This window comes from Stegastes partitus, unplaced genomic scaffold, assembly GCF_000690725.1.
Source record: "Stegastes partitus isolate 25-593 unplaced genomic scaffold, Stegastes_partitus-1.0.2 Scaffold522, whole genome shotgun sequence".
Classification (NCBI taxonomy): Eukaryota; Metazoa; Chordata; class Actinopteri; family Pomacentridae; genus Stegastes; species Stegastes partitus.
Window position 1 is genome coordinate 321,532 of NW_007578253.1, and position 22,505 is coordinate 344,036.

The 22,505-nt window shown below is 41.0% G+C and overlaps 2 protein-coding genes across 2 annotated transcripts in view; one reads left to right on the plus strand and one right to left on the minus strand.

The window, feature by feature from the left end:
• immp2l (inner mitochondrial membrane peptidase subunit 2) overlaps positions 1-22,505 on the minus strand; it is an 89,270-nt gene that overhangs the window by 23,063 nt on the left and 43,702 nt on the right. The window lies entirely within an intron of this gene.
• Positions 325-2,427, plus strand: LOC103361668 (leucine-rich repeat neuronal protein 3). Its single transcript, XM_008287813.1, has one exon. The coding sequence runs from the start codon at positions 325-327 to the stop codon at positions 2,425-2,427; it is 2,103 nt and encodes a 700-aa protein (XP_008286035.1).

Below are 22,505 nucleotides of genomic sequence, written 5' to 3' on the forward strand. Positions count from 1 at the left end.
GATGGAAGGCAGAATGACTCATCCCCAGCCAGAGCCACAGCATTCCTCAACTGCCCTTCTGCCGTGCAGCACTGCTCCCTAAAGGATATATCGACCTTGACATATCACAGCCTGCATGACAGCCTCGCACAGTCTGAACTGAAAGGTTGCCTTTCTTTACCAAGGGCTGGAAGAAAACCAAAAGGCCAAAGCTTCAGGGAACAGGCATCAGCAGAAATCCACTGTCTTCCCGGAGTAACATATGAGCCTATTTTTGTGAAGCTAACAGTGCTAACAGCTGTCTCCATAAGGCCAATTACTGGCAGAAGGTAATACTGGGCCAAGATGAAGGAGACAGCAGCTGTGGCTTGTTTGCTGGTTGAGCTGTCTCTGGCTGCTTTTGTTCTAGCCTCAGAGGGGGCTGCCCGTTGCCCTGCACTGTGTCGATGTGAGATACGACCCTGGTTCTCTCCCAGTTCTATTTACACCGAGGCTACCACTGTGGACTGTAATGACTTGGGCCTCTCAGCACTACCAGAGAGACTGCCACTGGAAACACAGGTGCTGCTGCTACAGACAAACAACATTGTTAATGTAGAGAAAACGCTGGATTACTTAGACAACATCACGGAAGTTGACTTGTCTCAGAATAACATTTCCTCAGTGAGCGATGTTTGTTTGGGGTCTCTTCCTCAGCTACTGTCGCTCCACATGGAAGAGAACTGGGTTCAGGAGCTTTCTGACAGCTGCCTCGCGTCACTGCCCAACCTCCAGGAGTTTTATATCAACCACAACTTGATTTTCTTTATTAGCTCCCACGCCTTTAAAGGCTTGAACTGGCTGCTCAGGCTTCATCTCAATTCCAATCGACTGACAAGCATCGACAGCCAGTGGTTCGAATCCCTCCCCAACCTGGAGATATTGATGTTGGGAGAAAACCCCATCTTCCATTTGTCAAATATGAACTTTAAACCCCTGGCTAACCTCCGAAGCCTTGTACTTGCCAGGATGAATTTGACTGAAATTCCTGACAATACTCTAGTTGGTCTTGAGAACCTGGAGAGCATCTCATTTTTTGACAACCTGCTTAATCGAGTACCCCAAACAGCACTGACGAGAGTTCAAAACCTGAAGTTTCTGGATTTGAACAAGAATCCCATTGAGAGAATCCAGAGAGGTGACTTCATGGACATGGTGCATCTTAAGGAGCTTGGCATAAACAGCATGCCCGAGCTTGTATCTATTGATAGTTTTGCCTTGAACAACCTGCCAGAGCTTACAAAAATTGAGGCCACTAACAATCCCAGGCTGTCCTATATTCACCCTAAGGCCTTCCACAAGCTCCCAAGGCTGGAGACTCTGATGCTCAATAGCAACGCTCTGACTGCACTTCACCACAGCACAGTGGAGTCTCTACCCAATCTGCGAGAGGTGAGCCTGCACAGCAACCCGATCCACTGCAACTGTGTCATCCGTTGGGTCACCATGAACAGGACCACAATTCGCTTCATGGAGCCTGATTCACTATTCTGTGTGGAACCTCCGGAATATCAAGGACAGCATGTCAGACAGGTACACTTTAGGGATATGACAGAGATCTGCCTTCCCCTGATCTCATCTGGGAGCCTCACAGATCGAGTTGAGGTAAGCAAAAGGAACTCAGTGTCACTGCATTGTCGAGCATTTGGGGAACCAGAGCCTGAGATTTACTGGGTGACACCATCAGGTGACAGGGTCCTGCCTGGCAGCATGTCGGATAAGTACTACATGCACACCGAGGGGACTTTCGAAATCTATGATGCCACGGAACAAGAAGCTGGCCCATACACCTGTGTTGCCCACAATCTTGTTGGTGCAGACCTAAAATCTGTGCTTGTTTCAGTGGACGGATACACTGCCCTGCCTTCAAAACAACTTTTACATGTATATGTTACATCTGTCCAGTCTCATTCTTTTATGGTTTCCTGGGAAAGCACAGGTGCTTTGCAATCACAACTTAACTGGTCTATTTTAGCAGAGGGCCACCACATTTTGATGCCATTTACAGCCAGGCTTCCTGCTGATGTCAAAGAATATCACATCAAACAACTAAAGCCATCCACTCAGTACCTGGTTTGTGTTGAGGTCACTGCAACACAGCCTGGATACAGGAGGGACTGTGTCAATGTGACCACAAAGGAGACAGTGGTCCCGAGGGAGACAACTCAGAATTGGGACAGTCTAGTGATGGCTACCTGTGCTGCATTTTTTATTGTGGTTGCTGTGGCTTGTTCTGCCATCTATACATCTCTGTACAGCCAAGTGTTTTACAGGAAATTGATAGCCAGACCAGCTAAAACATTGCTGATCCCCAGCACTCATTCCTTCTCTTCTTCTTACCTTGAATATGGTATGTCTGGCATCAAGGTGAGGGCAACTGTAATAGACTTAACGGAAGATTCCATGTAAGAAATGTCTTTTTATGTCAAAGTGCCCTAGGAATAAGTCAAGGTGTAGCGCAAAGGCCACTGGACAGTTGCTGTGCCCTCTTTCACCAACTATTGGTTGGTCATTTTGCACTGGATTTTAGCAGGGTGGCATCAGAGAAAAAAAACTCATACACACTTACATAAGCAGCTAAAAGCAGAGACTATTTTGTATTTCAAATTGTGTCATTTCATTTTAGCTTAATCAGGCAGATATCTTGACTATTATCTATGCGGCAAGTGATCATTTATGCAGTGCAACCAGAGTAAAGCACAGCACAGGAACTATTCTGTCTTAAACACCTCGTTGAAGCAGCTTTGATGTCTGCAAAAAGCATTTTCTTTGCTGTTACATTTAATAGTGCTGAGCAAAGATAGTTTATAAAAGCAGAAAAAAAAAACTTGTTAGCCAGAGTGTACAATAACACTTACAAAAATTTAAATAATTTTATGAACAAATACATTTTTTATTAAACCTGTGTGGTGTCTTATAACTACAAGTTTCTCTGTCTAAAGTAGACACTTTTTTTTGTCTTTTTAGATATATTTATTGCCACAAAAAAAAAAAGGTTTTCCAAAAAATGCTTAATATTCATTTATATGGATGAGGCTTATGTGTCTTGTTGTGTCCCTGTCCAAATCATATGGCAGCAGAAATGAGAGATCTGCTGTAGGCAATCACAATTGCAGAGGTTGGCCTTCAGGCAGATGCCCTAACACCGTTGAGGAAATGCAATGCAGTCATAGACAGTATGATGAGACAGTTTGTTTTAATGTGCTTGTAGCCATGTATGTGTGTGTACCTTATTGAGTGTGTGTAGAGTGTGAGGTCATTGGCAAACCCACTGACTTTGAATTGCATTATATGCTCTTTCATTAAAAATCCAATATGGATTCCCGACACAAACCTCAGTGCAGTGATAAATCGGCATCATGCGCAAACTGATGGGAGGCATTTATCAGCTGGAGTCAGTCATACATCAACTGAGTTTCAGCACCTTGGACGGGGTTTTTAGAGTATGGCCATTTGTCACTGCCACAAGAGCTAAAATATGACCCATTAGAGGCAGGTAGTGAAAAGGTCAGCAAGAATGTGGTGCCTAACCCTTTCCTTTCCCTGTGGACAGTCACCATTGCAGGACCAGCCCACAAACTATCGTGCTTGTTCGTCAAGTGCCTCACATCGAGTGTGGGGGCGTGGTGGGACCACAAAACTAGGATAGAGTAGTTTCAGTGCCAAACAGGACACAGGGTGTCAATGCCTGCTCTTTCACATTGCTGATGTTTCTGACGCATCTATTGCTTCAGTACTATATGGTGAAGAGTATTCTGGGGGTTTAGAAAGGCAGCAGTATGAAAAAAAGGATGTTATAAAGGAGATGACAAGTCATTTACAAGCATTTCATTTCAATTTGCTTCCTCGCTTGTGCTGTGGGGTTCAACTCTAGTTCATCCCCGCTGAGAGGAGTGAATGATATGTTGATGTGTAATCCTCACAGCAAAGTAAAACAAAAACAGAACCACCTCACTCATGTTTAAACACTGTCAAAATATGAAAATACCAATACACAATCAAAAGGGGGGAAAAAAGCTCTTTCAAGAAAGTAATCACATAATAAAATAAATAAAATAATTGCTCATGAGGGCACAGACAATATGTTGTGGCAGATCCAAAGGTAATGTTATGGAGCAGGAATAGGTTTTTTACACAGCATCCACACCAACTGGCAGGCTAAGTAAAATCCTCAGTTCCCACTGACATCCATCCATCCATGATCTATACACCACCTAATTCTCACGAGGGTCATGGGGCGCCGGAGTCTATCCCAGCTGACTTAGGGTGAAGGCAGGGGACACCCTGGACAGGTCGCCAGTCTATCACAGAGCAACACTTAGAGACAGACAACCAAGCACACTCACATTCACACCTACAGACAATTTAGAATCACCAATTAACCTCAACATGTTTTTGGACCTTGTGGGAGGAAGCCGGAGAACCCGGAGAGAACCCACGCTGCACGGGAAGAACATGCAAACTCCACACAGAAAGATCCTGGGTGTCCTAACCGGGACGTGAACTGGTGACCTTCTTGCTGCGAGGCAATGGTGCTAACCACGGCACCATCTTGCAGCCCTTCCCACTCATATCCACGAGTCAGACCTATGTTGACACAAACCAGTGAAGCAGTACAAACTGTCACAAGCATGCCCTCACGACTTCAAAACTCATTAATACTAATACCCACAGTGCTATAGTGCTGACAGGAAATTCAACTTTTGTGAGGACAATCAACAGTCCTATTATTTGTCATATACCTATAAGTAGTACTAATCAACCAAATACCAAAGCTTAGCTACAGTTCATTTGAAAGCCTTACTCTTAGTCTCATACACTTGAACTGGACAACACAAAAATCTGTTCTGTTAGTTGTTGTATATCTCCACCTGCCCCTTACTTGAGTTTTTATTTGAATTCTTAGCTGATTTAGTCTCAGAACAAATATAGTCATGATAGCAGGTGATTTTTAATATCCATGTGGATGATGAGAACGACAGCCTCAACTCTGCATTTAGTTCACTGTTTCTCCCAAAACGTAAACAAACCAAGTCACAGTTTTAATGACACTCTTGATCTTGTTTTGACATGTGGCATAGAAATTGAACATGTGTTTGTTGACAAAACCCTCTTTTGTCTGATCATTTTTTGAACATTTGAATTTACAATAAGGGACTACAAAGCATTCACTAAGAAGTTACAGCACATGTTTATCTGACAATGCAATAACTAAATTTAAGGAAACTATTATTTACTTCATTTGCCATACACCAACACAGTGGAAAGCAGCTCCTCTATCATGAGTTCCACACAGATGGACAATAGGACAGCAGCTTTACTGTGTACATTAATTGACAATGTTGCTTTGCTGAAAAAGGAGGCAATAAATTCTAATAAAATAGCTCCATGGCTTCAAGAAGGCTGGAAAAGTAATTTTATGACATATCAAAAAATGAATAAATAAAAATCCTCGTTAAAGAACTGCTTATTATTCATCTATAATCGGGGAAAACAAGAAAAACCCCAGGTTTCTTTTCAGCACTGTAGCCAGGCTGACAAAGAGTCACAGCTTGCCTTGTGTTCCTTGAGCTCTCAGCAGCAATGACTTCATGATCTGTTTTGCAAATGAAGTTTTGAATATTAGGCAGAAAATCATGAACATGTCATTAGGTTCAGTAGCTCTGAAAGTGTCCATAGGACCAGACTTACTACTATACTGCTTCTCTGCCATAAAACTCTCAGAGCGCACATCAACAGTAAATTCTTCTCAACCAGCAACATGTCGGTTAGACCTCATCGCCACAAGACTGTTCAAGGACATCTTTTCTTTAATTAACATTCCATTCTTAGACACAACCATATCTCTTTTATATTTACTGTCGGCCACATACTGCAGGCTTTTAAGGTTGCTATAATAAAGCCATTACTCAAAAAGCCTACTCTGGATCCAGGTGTTTTAGCTAACTATAGGCCCATATCCAACCTCCCTTTTATTTCACATTTCTTGCAAATGTTCTTGCATGCCAAATATGTGGCCATCTGCACAGGAATGGTTGGGAAATGAAGAATTTCAGTCAGGATTTATAATGTTTCATAGTACAGAGACAGCACTGGTGAAGGTCACCAATGATCCTCTAATAGCCTCAGACAGTGGAATAGTTTCTATACTTGCTCAACTGGATTTCAGTTCTGCATTTGATACAGTTCATCACAGCATCCTAGTACAGAGACTGGAACATGTTATTTAGATTAATGGAACCCAACTGAACAGGCTCCCTTAGCAATACAATTTGGAAACACTGCATAATTTTCCAGTGTTATGCAGATGACACCCAGTTAGATTTATCAATGTAGCTGCATGAAACCAATCAGTTAGCCAAACTCCAGGGGCCTCATTTATCATCAGTGCGTAGAAAAGGTTCTAAATTCTGTCTTACGAATGAACTTTAGAGTGTGCGTAAGTACAAAAAAATCTGTATTTATCAAACGTGCATACGGGGGTCGTACAGGATAAGCAGTGAAAGAAAAAATACTGTAGACAAGATAACCACCACAGTTATTTTCTGTTGGGTCAGAGGAGAGATGGCCGGCAAAAATCTTAAAAAGTGGTTTGACGTTAAGCTCAGTACTAATCACAGTCCATAAAGGAGAAATGGCTGCAACTGGAGGAGGACAAGTTAATACTGAACGTTCACCCAGCGGATAGCCCTGATCACTACAGATGAAATGTTGTAATAACCAAAAAAAGTCCAGCTAAAACATTTCCACACTCTGTGACACTCACCAATAAGCCAGCCGTCTTCAACAGCTCCTGCTTGGAGACGCACAGCCATAGATGCTCAATGAATGAGTTGTGCGTTCCTCCAAGCCGCCGGGCAACAACGTTGGATAGCAACAAATGCGCATCGCAAATTATCAGTACGTTGATTGAATGAAACCCTTTTCTATTTACAAAATTAAGCTTGTTTAGTGATGCTGCTTTGATTGTGATGTGGGTGCAGTCTATGGCTCAAGTCATGTTTGGGAATCCAGCGATGGCGTTAAGTCCCCGTTTGATTTGGGCTCATCGGTGATAGCTGTAAGGGAACTGCTGTAGGGTGGGGCCAGGGGAGTTATGGCATCCAACACTGCCGGCTTGATCCTGCTCAGTGATCACTGGAAATGCCACATGTGTCTCCAATCTAACGCTGGAATGTGCCAGTGGTCAAAATCCCCGAATACTTTCTATTTGTAGTTTCACTGTTCTACCGCTAGATTATGTGCGTACGCATGGTCAGAGTTGTACATATATTTACGCACATTCCTAAGTATAAGTACAAGTTGACAAATTCCATACTTTGCGTAGGAATGTTTGTACGCACGCTCTACGCACATATGTGTGCGTACACACTGATGATAAATGAGGCCCCAGGCATGTTGGAAGGACATAAAGGCCTGGATGTCTTGCTATATTCTCCATGAAAATTCAGACAAAATTGAGGTTATTGTATTTGGCCCTAAAAACCTCAGAAACACACTATCAAACAAGTAAAAGATAATTACTCTACAATGCATTGTCTTGGCATTTTTGACCTGGATATTCCCTCCAACACACACATAAAGCTCTTCTGTAGGACAGCGTTCTTTCACCTACGTAATATTGTCAAAATCAGGAATATCTTGTTTTAGAATGATGCTGAGAATCTAGTCCATGCATTTGTAACTTCTAGGCTGTAATTCTCTATCATCAGGGTGTCTCAAAAATTCTCTTAAAATTCTTCAGCTGATCCAAAATGCTGCAGCCAGAGTTCTGACAGGAACCAGTAAGAGAGATCATATTTCTCTTGTATTAGCTTCTCTTCATTGGCTCCCTGTGAAACCCAGGATAGAATTTAAAATCCTGCTTTTAACATATAAAACTCTTAATGACCAGCTCCATTTTACCTTCAAAACCTTATTGTATCGTATCATCCAAACAGAGCCTTTCACTCTCAGACTGCAGGTCTACTGGTGGTTCCCAAAGTTTCCAGAAGTAGAATGGGAGGCAGAGCCTTCAGTTATCAGGCTCCTGTCTTATGGAATCAGCTCCCAGTTTGGGTTCTTGAGGCAGACACCCTCTCTACTTTTAAGATTAGGCTTAAAACATTCCTCTTTGATAAAGCTTATAGTTAGGGCTGCTCAGGATCACCTGAGCCGTCCCTTAGTTATGCTGCTATACGTTTCGACCGCCGGGGGATTCCCATGATGCACTGGGCTCCTCTCCCCTACTCTCCTGTCTCTCTCTTCAATACATTTATATACATCCGTTACATGTCACTAACTCCATTTTTCCCCCAAGGTCCTGTGTTGATTCTCTCTGCAGGTGTCTGGATGTGGAGCTACAAGTCTCTGGTCTGCAGTCTCTGGCCTCCCCGACTTCCAAAATATTCACTTTTTTGTTTGTATTGTTTGTCTGTTCACCATCTGCTATCCCCGGCCCCAAGCGGAAAGGTTCATCCTCTGGGAAGACTCAATGACTGAATATGCTTAGAAAACTTGAACAGACTTATTTTTCATGTAAAACTGACAATTTGTGATGGTGGTGGCACTGCAGTAAAGGTCAGAAAAACATGAGGAATAATCTACTGTTGATCATAAACATTCTTAGTCAGGTGTAGTGCTGGATAACAGAATAACAGGCGGACCATTACCTTACAACTTTTGCAAAGATAAATACAATACACCGATCCCACCAGCATCCTCATGGCCTCACCACAATGGCATATAATTATTCTCCACACCTATGTAAGCATTAAACCAGCCTTGCGAGGCAGCGTTTCTGCATTTTTATGTGCACAAACGCAAACAGCCCCAAATTCCTGGTTTCATATGCACAGAAGCATGTGACAGTCCAGGACCTTTGTTTGTCCCTGTTATTTCCAATCTTCTCCATAACTTGAAGATATCCAATAACTGTTCAAATTAAAAAGTTTTTGTTTTGCAGATATTCTTTTTTTTTTTTTGTATAGGAAGCCAATGACATCCACACCACACACCTCTCTTCATCAGGAAGTCACATGCAGTAAATCAGATGCTGGGCATTGCTGTGTAGCAGACATGATTGACTCACCGATGATTTTCCTCACAGCAACAGGCCTGTGCATTAATAGTGAGCATGACAAGTAAACAGGTGTCATCACTGGCACAGTACAGTGTGTCAAAGTGTTGAGTTTGTGATAGTTTATTCGGGACATTCTGCATTCCTTCTCTACATTTCAGAGGGAAATGTTGTTCTTGTCCTCATAGTACATTTATATCATGACTTCATTTGTATAACTGCAAGGGGACTGGATGAGTGCATCATCCACCAAGGCCAATGCCCTATTATGCAATTTTAAGAAAGTGATCTTGATCCAAACCAAAACTGAAGGGGTAGGTTTTGCATTTTGCGCCTCGGCTCACCTTGGCAGAAGAAAAAAAGGACATTGTGGTTTTAGTCAAAGATTTGAGTTGCTCTTCAACCAGTGGGATTTGTCTCTAAATATCCTTGCACATAAATGTAGCACACAACCTATGGAGCATAAAACAGGTATGATGTACTTGAGGAATAACATCTTCAGTCAGATTGGGCATGTTGTTGAGTCATCCTTAAACTCTACATGTAATTACTCATTCCCTTCACTACATTACCATGAAGTCCAATGATTAATTGATTGAAGATATGTAGATGCAATGTCATAATTCAAAGTGACAATTTCCTTACTGAGTATTAAAACTGCTCTCCAAGATAAACTGCACTGTACTATTAGCGGCAGCTGCCCTTAAGGTTATGCATTAATAAGCTGCCTCCAAAGGCTCTTTGTAGCAGCAGGATTAAGGTTAGGACCTTGGGATGAGCTTTTCTCCTCTACCAGCACTGTGTGAGGACAGCAGTTTTGCTGCCCAATAACAAAAATCCAGACGTCGTTAGCAACTTGAGAGTTATTCCACTCAGAGATGCTGTAGAATGTTGGAGGAAGAAAATAAAGGTAGCGTTGGGGAGGCAGCGATACACTGCTTGATGATTTAAGCCAATGTTGTTGGAAATCAAGCACTTAAAGAAAATCCAATTCCAGCCTCCAAACTTAATGAGCTCTGATTGCACATTTAGTCCCAACAGAATCATATCTTTAGCCATTACAATGACTATAACAAGTATTTACTCCTTTGGATGTTTCAACCTTTTGTTGCTTTTATTAATTAAATCATGGTCAATATCATTTGGCTTAAAAAAAAAAACAACAGATTTTTTAAAAATAATTAAATACTCTTTCATGTCAAAGTGAAAAAAGATTTTTACAAAATAATGTAAATTATTAAAAATATATAAGGTAAAGTAAATGACTGCATAAATATTCACCTCCTTCAGGTCAGTATTTAGTAGATGCACCTTTGGCTTCAATCACAGCACTGAGGCTGTGTGGATAGTTCTCAATCTCAATTCTTTGCAAGTCCAGCCACAAATTTCTGATTTGATTGAGATCTGGGCTTTGCCACTCTCCAACATTCACATTGTTGTCTTTAAATCATTTCTGTGTAGCTTTTGCTGTTTGCTTAGGGTCGTTGTCTTGCTGGAAAATAAATCTTCTCCCAAGTCACAGTCAGAAGCATCCCCACATCACGATGCTGCCACCACCGTGCTTCACGTTGGACATGGTGTGTTTGTGGTGACGTGCACTGTTTGGTGCATACATAATGTTTAGTCTAGTGACCAAAAAGCTACATTTTTGTCTCATCAGACCAAAGAACCTTCTTCCAATTGACCTTGGGTTCTCCCACATGCCTTTAGGTGAATTCCAGGTGAGAGTTCATATGAGCTTGTTCCAACAGTGGCTTTCTCTTTGCCATTCTCCCATACAGCTCGGGCAACAGTTGTTGTATGTACAGTCTCTCCCATCTGAGCCACTGAAGCTTTTACCACCTTCAGAGTGGTCGTAGGTGTCGTGGTGGACTCCCTCACCAGTTTTCTTCTTGCCTGGTCACTCAGTTTATGAGGATGGCCAGCAGATTTAAACAAGTGCCATACTCTTTCTTAATGATGGATTAATTCAATCATTTTTTTCTCTGAGCTGCTTTGAGTGTTCTTTTGTCTTCATGTTGCAATTGTAGCAGAAATACTGATGAACCACAGACTGGACCTCCCAGACACAAGTGTTTTTATACTACAGTCATTTGACACATATCAGCTGCACTCAGGTGATCTCCATTTCACTAATTGTGACACTGCTGCCGTCTATTAGCTGGACCTCTGCTGGATCAGGTCAGTCACTTTAAAGGGGGCGACATATTTGAGACGTATTTATGCAAACACTTACTTTACACTATATATATTTTTAATTAATTAACAGTTTGCAAAAATCTGTTTTCACTTTGATGTTAAAGTTTTATTTATTTATTGTTTTTTGAAAGTTTTTGTCAAAAAAGCTCATTTATATTGACCATGATTTAATGTATAAAAGCAAGAGAGGAGGGAAACATCCAAGGAGGGTGAATGCTTCTTATGGGCATTGTATAAACAGTTACATAACCAATGTTTACCCACCACTCTTTCCCCATTTCATTTTCAGCATTCTTAAAAAAAGCCTAATATTCTGGTCTGAAGTAAACTAATATCTTTCATTACAAAACTTCCGCTTTTAAAATATTCAATTTCTCAGCTATGTGTAAGTGGAGAAAATAAACTCAGTGAGAGAGGAAAGCTTTTGTTTTTCTAATGAATTATGACCCCATTACAAGTGTTTAGTTTTAAGGTGAGACCTGCAGCATTTTGCTTTGAGTGAGTAAAAGAAAAAAAAATACATTTATCTAGTTTTGCTCATGCAGAACCTACAGGGTTTTAAGTAATTATTCTCCCATTTACTGGCCCATTAGGCAGAAAAAACATCACTGACTCTGAGTGATCTTGGCGCACACACCTTTCTGACCTTTTATTATAATTTCATGAGGGACAGTTGAGGATGGTGAGCCATGCACTTAACCTCTGCTGATTAAAAAAAAAAGAAAAAAAAAGCAGACAGCATTCACTTGCATTCACTTTCAAGCTAAGATTATTTCCAACAGAGAAGCATTCATGTTGATTAATAACTACATCTGCCTTGTTTTTATGTTATCCTTGGCTGTTACTTTTAATTTTTTTTCCAGTATCCACTGACTCAAAGCTTTCTGTTTCCTCTTCATACAAATACAAACAGTGACAGAGGAAGCTGGTTCTCCAATGATGGCCACCAAGCTTGTTAAGTGAGCTCAGAGAGGATCTCCTTTCTTTTCCTGACCAGGACTTTGTCAGGAAAATTAACTAGTCATAGTTTGTAGGGCTGGCTGTAACTTGTGCTATTGGACATTGAAAAGCCTGCAGATTTTGAAATCAGGTTGTATTGCACAAATTAGGAGAAACATCAGTGTGTGCATGTCTAAACTCAGACATACACACAGTCAGTCTGGGAACACATTAAGAGACAAAAGATCCTGAGACAGCCTGAATCCAGAGAAGAACTGAGGCAAGTTGTACAAGATGCTCGGAACAACGTACCTGCAAAGTACCTCGAAAAACTGTAAATGTAAAAAAGAAAATTTGTGCTGTTTTAAAGACTAAGGCTGGTTACACCCAGTTATAATTTGGCTTAGGTTTTTGTAAATGCACTCTGTATAAAGTTACTGTTTGTGACGTTAAATCTGAAAGTGTCCTCACTTTACTTTAAGCGCCTAAAACTTTTGCATAGATTTTCCACATGCATAGAATAATCTCATCCTTTATTGGAAAAGTAAAATATATTGTTTAAAATGCTTATAATAAAGTGAGACTGTGATCTTTAGGAGGAAAATAATAATAATTTCAAAACAAACAAAAACAATAACATTATCATGCTTCCAGACTGATTTCACACTTGGTTAGTCTTCCAGGATATCAAAACTCTACTGGAACTCATCTGGAGTCCAACTTTAAAGTCATTTACATAGGTCTGCTGCTATGTGCGCTGATAGCTCAGGCAAGTTAACATAAGACCACTGGAAAAGTCAATGAAATAACATTTACTTTCATTGTAATTAAAAACATGAAATGGTCCCATCAACAGCTGCCACAGTTTTGTGCTGACTGGAACCAAACTACACCTGGAAAAACCCTTTAAGAAGCAGAATACAGTGATCATGCCATGACCTCAGACTGAATAATGAAGTAAAACAAAATTGGAATTCAGTCTGATTTCAGTTTCAGCAATTACCAGAGTTATTTTTTTTATATTTTTTTTAGCTGAACCAGAAAACTTCTTGCTGGACGATAGCCAAGTCTGACAGCTACTGAATGTTGCTTTCCTTTTCAGGGAAAACAGCCTCAAGTCTCAATACAAAGGGATCATCTGTGGAATTTTGACCACAAATTTAAGAAATTTCACTAAAACCTCCCCACAGTGAGAATGTCAGAGGATGCTTCCAAAACTAAAACATCGCATCAAAAACCAAACATGTAAGTCTTGCTTTGCAGGACTAATTAACGAGATGCTTTCCGGCCGTGTTTTATTACCTCTGGGTTTGCCATAGCATCTCTGTGGCCCCTTTCATCTCTCAGGTTATCTGCCATCACTGGTGAGGGGAGGGGCGTGGTCTCACTCGGGAAAAGAGCTGTAAATTCCCTCATCCTCCACCAAAAGCTGCTCCACGACTACACATTTTATAATGAATAATGTACCTTTTCCTAATCACCCAGTAAGCTGCTTCATTTAAACACTGGCTTCCTCCGAGTCCAGTGATTAAAACTGGGAGTCAAGGTGAGGGAGGAAGATTAGGGGAAAATTAGGAGGAGGCTATTGTTAGTGGTGCTGTCCTGCCGAACAGCACCACTGTGTTAGTACTGCTCATTACTGGCTGGCCAAATGTCATCGCCATGCACAAGAGGCGCCTGATGAGCAACTGGAGTCTCCATTTAACAGCTTTACTCTTAGTTTTTTTCAATCTCTAAAAAATACAGTAAAATCCCATGGCTCTGAGGAAGATGTACGAATGAGAGTAAGAGCCTCTTTTATGTATTTTGGTTCCAAACAGAGTTTTTAAGAGTGCATTCAGTCGTGGACATTTCAGTGATGCAGGGCTCTGTAAACAAGACTGGACAAGAAAACTGTTTAAAAGCACCAATCTGACTCAGACAGTTGTTAGGATTCTGCCTGGCTGCTCTTTTCTTTGGTTTGTGTCCGCTAAAGCTACCACACTAATGTCACTCAGTCTCAAGACATTCAAGCAGGGATAACAGTGGTTCACCCAAATTACTCCTCTGTGGCGGTGCACAGTTTAAGTGGAAAATACTGGAAAAGTTCAGCTGAAGAAGACCAAAGGTACAGATCAACAACATGATCCATGAAGTCCAGTATTGGTAAAACATCCACTAGTTCAAAGGCTAATACCAAATTACTGAACAGCAGTTTATAATACTACTATAAACATATTCATTGGAGTCAATTATTTTACCCTTCTTCTGAACAATAATAATAAATAATAATTATTAATAAGCACTTGAGACTGAAATGCTTATTGCACACCAGGAAAGCCAACCAAATGGACAGAGAACAATGTAAATTTTGATTGTGTTATTCAAAGCCTTAAATTCCTTGCTGTGCATTGTACCTAAAATATCTTATCGATGTGTTCATGAACCGTTTTAATAAACCAGAGGTCTATGAAAGCTCAACAGATGGTTTCTGTCCCATGAATCACACAGTGGGTGGCAAAACCTTAGATGGCAAAGGTTTACATTTGTTTGGTGGCCATTTTTGGATGTTCCCAACTCTTGACGAAATCAGACTGATGTTTATCAATCTAAACTCACTTTATCAGCCTCTGCAAGAGGGCTACTTTGCTGTACTTGCACACTTGAAGCCAAATCATGTTGTCTGCTTTTGCATGGAGATGTATGACGGAAAGTTTTTCATTCACCCTGTTGTGGAAATCTGAATGAGCCGTAATAAAAGCAACCATGTGCAACAGTATCTGTCTTCTGTATTTTACTGATATATATTAAAGAAAAAGAAGAAAAAAAGAGAAATGCAGAGTGAATATTTCAGCTGAAAAGGGCAGAGCTCACACACCAAGATCGTGTTCTGAGGTCTGATCAACACACATATTTGCTACAACATGCTTGCAAGTCTGCAAGGATCCATCTGACCCAAAACTGTGACCGCTAGGACCGTACGCCAGGGGACAAATGGTGCTCAGAACAAATACTTATGAAGAGAAGAGACCTTTGTGATTTATTAGAAAAGCAGAGCAGTGTAAGTAAATGGTTTTGGAGGTGCTTCGATTTGTACTTGCTTACAATCGACAGAGCCCAAACACAGTAAGAAGCTCTAAATGCGTCTTTTAATGTCCACACCAGTCATGCAGAAAGCACAAACTGGCCGTTACTGTGCCTTATTGTGTTAATAATAGCAATAAGAACTTCAGAGTTAGGAGTTTATCTGTTTTTTTGGTGTTTGCTTTTTAATTGGACAGGTTAGATGAAGGCAATAACTCTGTGGAAAACAACATGACCAATAACCAGGAAGGTTATCAGTTGAAATTAACCAAGAGGTTTTGTTATACTGAACATATAGCAGAAGAAATATAAGTATAGTGTCTAAACACGTTAATTGTCACACCCTCCACATCCAGCGTTGTGTAGTGGAAGTCGCTCCCATCTCCCTCCTTTCTCTCTCTACCTTTTGTCCAGGTGGGAGTGAGCGTGTTGTGTGTGCGTGGAATGTGGGCAGGTGCTGCTGATGACTGGGTTATCACCTGCAGCGGGAAGTGGTCGATCCGCAACCACTTAACCTGCTGCCATAAAAGCATGGCACAGACCATGACACAGAAACTACCCTATTCTGGACCCTCCTTGCCTGCTCCACCTGCTACATGCCTTCATACAACTGGTCACCTCTGGATTCCAATCATTCCACCTCCACCTGGATTCAGCACCTTCAGTCCCCACTCCCACAGCCACGCCACACGCCATCCACGCCTACCGTCCCTTGGCACCAGGTTCCGCTTTCCCGGGACTTCTGGTAGGATGGCAAAGTGAGTGGCAGTGTGGTATAGAGCTCCTAAAAGTCGGTTAAAAATAGCCCCACTAAAACTACCTGACTCAATACACAAATGGACTATGTTCCATAATGAGTGGAAATAATCAACGCAGAAGCCACAGAAACAGGAAATGAACACCAGAATAAGCAGCAATGGAAACGCTCACTGAATGCAGCGAGGCTGAACCTGGAGATGACATGGTGGGTAAAGCTGACCAAGACCACACCGAGGCCTTACGAGTGGGGCTAGCAAATATCAGCAGGGATATAAGAGATCTTCACCAAAATCTTAGACAGGACCTGCAATCATTCAAGAACAAAATAAAATGAGAATTGAAACAAGAACTGACCTCGCTCAGAAAAGACATTGAAAATAAACTCCAAGAAAATAGCAAAAAAATTACAAGAACAAAAAGCGAACAGGGTCGTATAACCAAGCTGGAAGAGTGGAATACCAAGGTGAACGAGGCACTGCTGAAGCTGCCAAAACAGACCCAACATATGCAAGACAAAATAACCAACCACGCAGTCACACAGAAATAATATTCGCATGTTCGGTCTACCAGCAGAAACAGAAGGAAGCTCTATGATCAACTATTTAGACCAACTACTTAGAAAAGAGCTTCCCAAAGACATACAACTGCAAATACACCGCGCCCACAGAACACCTCCACAGAAGAAGAGTGCAGATGCCCCACCGAGGTCAGGAGGACGGTGGGCTTTAAATCAGCTCGGTGTGAAACCAGCATCTGTTACTGGACTTTCCCTCATAGAAACTCTATTTTTTTATTGTATGAGAGATTACACAGTCTTCAGTGGGAATCCTTCAGCAGAGAACTGATGGTGTTTGATGTTTGATCAAAGAGTTTGAGCTGACTCCGTCCTAATGAGGGATGAAAGCATGTCAGGATTTGTCATGGTAGACCCAACGCCTCCTGTTTGAACATCACATGCTAATCTCCTCTTGTGGCTATGGACTCTGAGAGAACGTGTTATTCATGTTAATGAAATTATCCAGAAATTTTTCAAATTCAGTTCAATTTGCATCTTTTTTTTTAGCGGTAGGTGAGACACAGGTGGTGACAGTTTGGTGTGGAAACTGCCAGCTGGGTTGATTAGAATATCAGAGATTAAAAATGTGGAAAAAATATAGGAAATAATAACAACTGCAGAGGTTAAGGAAACACAGTGCATGTGTTAAACCAGGGGTGCCCAATCTTGATCAGCTCATCATCAAGCTCTGCAGAAGCCTGATAACGATCCTGATCATGTGAATCAGGTGCGTTGGAAGAGGGAAACATCTAAAACATGCTGGATAGGGGCTCTCGAGGACCAGGATTGGGCACCCCTGTGTTAAACCAACAAATCAAGACAAAAATGTCAGGCTGTTATGGTGAAGCCCAGTTTAAACTAAAAGGCATTCTCAGGCCATGTCATCTGACGTTTGACATGTGACTCCTATTGACATTCAGCACAGAGGTCACATGACCAGCAGGAGACTAAATCATCATCTATTGAAGTTCAGTGACAGCTCATTGATCTGCAATGCTGAGACATTAAAGTTAGTACAGACAGAGGGAAGGGAGCAGCGCTTCAATGGGACACTAAATACTCCCAGAAGTGAATAAGTGAGCAAATGATATGACACATCCAACAGCCATATGACGTGACAGGAGGACATCGCATTCATAGATCCAGGAATTCTTGGACACTTTTTAAACGGAAAGTTTCCCCTGAAATGGTTCCAAGTCACATGTGAAACCATCCACACTCAGATCTGCACATCATGTTTCTTTCATCCCAACTTCTGAGGCAAACGCAGTGCTCATTAAAACATATGTGACTGCATTTTAATTTATGGAAAAAGGTGTCCATAAAAATCCTCACCCGATCACTGATCACCCTCAGGAGGAAGAGCTGCTCTGTAGCGAGGAGAGTTTCACACCAACACCAAAGACACATCTGATGTTTAATGCAAAAGATTTCAATGCTGATGTCCAACACTTTCACTGCTTTCTCATCAGTCTGCAGCATTTGGAGAGTCTTAAAAGGGAATTGAGTTTGACTACCACTCGTGCCAAAGATAAAGAAAAAGAGCAAAAACAAAACAGTTAAAACCTGCCTTGTTCACTGTAGGATCACATTGACAGTGTGAACATTTGACTCCAGGTAGATGTGTTACGGCCCCAGAGCCTTGGCCTCCTCTCTCTGGCTCTTCTCTGGCTGGGCTGAGCCCACAATCAGCTAACCTGGTACACTTGGCCAGTGTCCTGATTATATAAGCCGGCCTGCTGAGCCAGAGCTGTCTCTCTTCTCTTACGCCCAGCCACCCATGCTCTCCTTTGTTTTACACTGACAACATGCACCCCACACTGACCACTGCCATCATACACCCGTACACACCACTGATGCTTACGATCACACTTCAGTTTCCTGCTTTCTCATAATAAACGTGTTTAGTTGCTGTAAAACCTCTCTGTGCATCACCTCCTGTGTTGTGGCCTAAGAGCCAGTTGTAACAGATGTGAAACTGGAAAAAGACAAGGATTAAAGTGGGTTTGGATACAAAAGTAAACTGTAGTCCAAAGTCAACACTTACAGCTGTAACATCAAATTGCAGTTGTGCTGCTCTGTTAAAACGCTCAGCAAGCCTAAGAGAGTCAGAGTGGAGGAAAAAGAAATATAGGAAGGGTAAAGCTTGAGATGCCTGGTAGACAGATTGTTAGTGTTTGGATAGAAGTGATGAATAGGCTAGAGGGTGCAGAGAGTTTTAAACATGTGAGAGTCAATGCAGGGAGTTCACAACAAAAGACAGATATGGAGCCAAGCCTCTCAGCTGTTGTAAAATTACAAGTACCAACCACATCACTATTGACCCCCTACTAGCACTGCTGCTGCTGCTCCTGCTCTAAACACTTTAACTTTTACTGTATAGTTATTGCTAGTGTAGTGGAAGAGTACTTGCTTGACCTTAATACATTATTAAAGTATCAAGCGTGTTGCTAAAATGTGCAAAACATGTCTAAAGAAAAAAGATAGACACGACAAGACAAAACAAGAAAGAGGAAAGAGAGGGAAGCTTCTTAATAAAGGATTATATCAGCAACTGAATGTGAGCATGTTCATGTCAAGAGTTTCTGTAATTTAAGAGTTGTGTGGTTGAGGTGGCTGGGCGGTCCAGTTAACTGCCCCATGGGCGGAGAGTGGACTGAATTTCTGATTCTGATTCTGAATTGCCGCCCTGTGAATGTGGCGAAGCGAGGAGGCAAACACTTGATGTGCCCCAGCAGAAAACATCTCCGTCCAGAAGCCTGAACAGCAGGACCGACTTCTTCACCTCTATAACTGTGTAATACAGTGCTCTGAGTGGGTGCATGTGTGTGTGAGTGAGAATTATTTATTTGATTTGGATGAAGGAGCTGCCATTGACTCATACCACACACACAAGCAAAGAAAAAAAAACACAAACATAGAAAAATGTGTTGTGTATCTACCCACATATTTAAAGCCAGTTGACTGAAAAGTTGGCAAAAATACTAATCAATTTGTTTTTTAATGAAATGGAGCTGTGTGGACACAATGAGATAATAAGAGAAATGACAGTGAGAGTTAAGTAAATGTAGCTTATCAGGACATCTTATTACTGCTGCCGACCTCAGGAGGAATTTGAAGCATTTAAATTAATATGGTCTCACTCTACACAAAAACTGGTTTTCACCGGCTACAAAATGTTGAGATGCATGTGTAAAAGATAAATCTCTATCTTTTTATCCTCTATGTACACACTTTCACCTCAACCAATAACACTTTTTTTAAAAATCAAATAGCATTTTGAAATCAGTATATGGGAAGGAGGCTTTCACACCTAACTGCCTAAATGAGTCCTGGTATGTTTAGTTATTTAGTACAGTACTTTTGGGCCACTGTAAAAGTTGTTAGTTGAATGCTGACTAAATAACTGGCCCAAGACCATTCAAGAGCTTTTTAGAAGCATTTTCACTTCCAAGTGAAACAAAAACGGGATCTTGCAATCAATCTGTATAAGCAATATACAGTCATGGAAAAAAATGATTAGACCACCCTTGTTTTCTTCAATTTCTTGTTCATTTCAATGCCTGGTACAACTAAAGGTACATTTGTTTGGACAAATATAATGATAACAAAAAAACAGCTCATAAGAGTTTAATTTAAGAGCTGATATCGAGCCATTTTCAATGGTTTTCTTGATAATAACCAAAATCACTTAAGTTCTTATATCAGTCACTGTGGCATTGTACTGCAAAAAACAGTGATTTTAGACATGACATGTTTTCTTTTCCAACAAGACAATGCCCCTTGCCACACAGCAAGGTCAGTTAAAGCCTGGATGGAGAACCAGAACAGTCGGACAACGCCTTGTGTTTTCCAAGTGCTTTTCTCTTGTTTAAATTTTGGCAATTTAACACCATTAAAAGTACCCCAAATTAGTTATTAGCACCTTTTCTTGTAAAGTCTTAAATGTTTACTGAATTATCACATTTTTAAATTTTATTTATTTATTTATTTATTTTTAGACAAACAAAAATTTAATCTTTCAACATGGTGGCATATTTCTGGTAACCTCATGCGACCTCATGGGCCTCTGTGCAATCACACCAGAGAGAAAGAAAGAAAAAGCTGCCTTGTCCGTGCTGCCCTCCTGTGTTAATATCTCAACACAGTTAATGAGACGTTTTATCAGCACACAAGCTCTGATTCATGGCTTTTAAGGAGGAAGATAAATGGTAAATGGTCAGTACTTATATAGCGCCTTTCTACCTTAATGGTGCTAAGAGAGGACATGAGAGAGATGCGGTTGCATGCAGACATTTACAAAAGAAAAAAATCCCCAAAAAATCCATATCTATACACCACTTAATCCTCACTTGGGTCAAGGGGGGCTGGAGTCTATCCCAGCTGACTTAGGGTGAAGGCAGGGGACCCACGCTGCACAGGGAGAACATGCAAACTCCACGCAGAAAGATTCCGGTGACCCCACTGGGACCCGAACCGGCAACCTTCTTGCTGCGAGGCAACAGTGCTACCAACTGCGCCACCCTGCAGCTCAAGGCACAACAATTGCTTCCATATCGATTATATTAGCACTGTAAATCAATTGTATTTTATATTATTTTATTAATTTTAAAGTGCTGACAAACACCAGTTATTGTAAAGGTAAAGATGCTCTCAGTGTCAACATGATGCAAGTTAACCATTTGGTTCTGTGATATGGAAAGCCTTTTAAGCTGAAGAGCAGAAAAACTCTTCTAAATACTCTTTATTATTGTAGCATGTTATTCATGTTCATTTAATAGGAGAAGGACAATATTGAATCCCTGTTGAATTTCAGAGCCACTGTGAAGTCAAACTTTACTCTCATAGTTGTAGATATTCATCCCTTCAGGGACGCAACTTTGCATCTGTAGATGATCTGTGAATGAAAATTACGATTCCATTCAGTCTTCAGCTAATTTAATGTGTTTCAAGTGTACACCGTAGGTTAAACTGTCAGTTGTTGAGTGGGAACGCCTTCGTTCACAATGTTTTATAAATGTAATCCTAATACAGGAACACAGCAAACAGGATCTTATGAGCTTCCACACAGAGTGAACACAAGGCCACAACATAAAACCACACACACATAATCCTATTCACTAGAGAGACGAGACACAGAAAGAGCAAGAAAGACAGAACGTGTAAGTGTGTGTATGAGGAGTTGCAGTGGGGTTGGTGAATTAAAGTCTTTGGCTTATCTGTTTGTCCTCTACGTGGCCCCATTTTTCATCAGCAGAGCAAAGCGTGGAGACTGAGGATGGTAGATATTTTACAAGATAAATAACTCTGAAATGAAAGTTTACCCTCCTCGTCGCCTGTAAAAGTAAGCTCTTGCAGTGGCTTGTTTCAGTGACAATCCAAACCTACATCTAAATGCAAATGACACTTATTTTGCATGCGCTTGAGTCTCACTTTTGTTATGCTTAAGAATTAGAGTAGAAATATTTTGCATGGAAAAAAACAAAGCCACCTTGAATGCATCCCACCAACAAGTTTGCTTCCAATAAAGCCCAATACATCTTATTCATCTGGGCCATAAAGCTCCATTGTTGACCAAAAAAACCCCAACTCTGATCCATCCTTCATTTCCATCAGTAAATCAGAGTTGGCAGCCATTTTGCATGTGTTGTCGTTTCAAATAAAGACTTTTGATTTGTCCTTTTTACTCTGTGCGTTTCCTACAAAAAGTGGTGATTGGGTTTTTCCATTCAGTGCTGTTTGGCTGCATTGGGTTCCATCTGGGGTGCCATTTTTTAAGTGATGGTTTAACTGAGGTATTTTAGGATTTTCTTTTAAAGTATGTAAATAGCAGTACCAGCCAGGTCTCTCTCCTGGCATGTAAGATAGGTTTTTCTTTTCTTAAAACACCAAGTAACATCCACAAAGGATGAA

Bases quoted from the DNA above. Each gene is read 5' to 3' on its own strand.
- LOC103361668 (XM_008287813.1), top strand. From the start codon at position 325: ATGAAGGAGACAGCAGCTGTGGCTTGTTTGCTGGTTGAGCTGTCTCTG.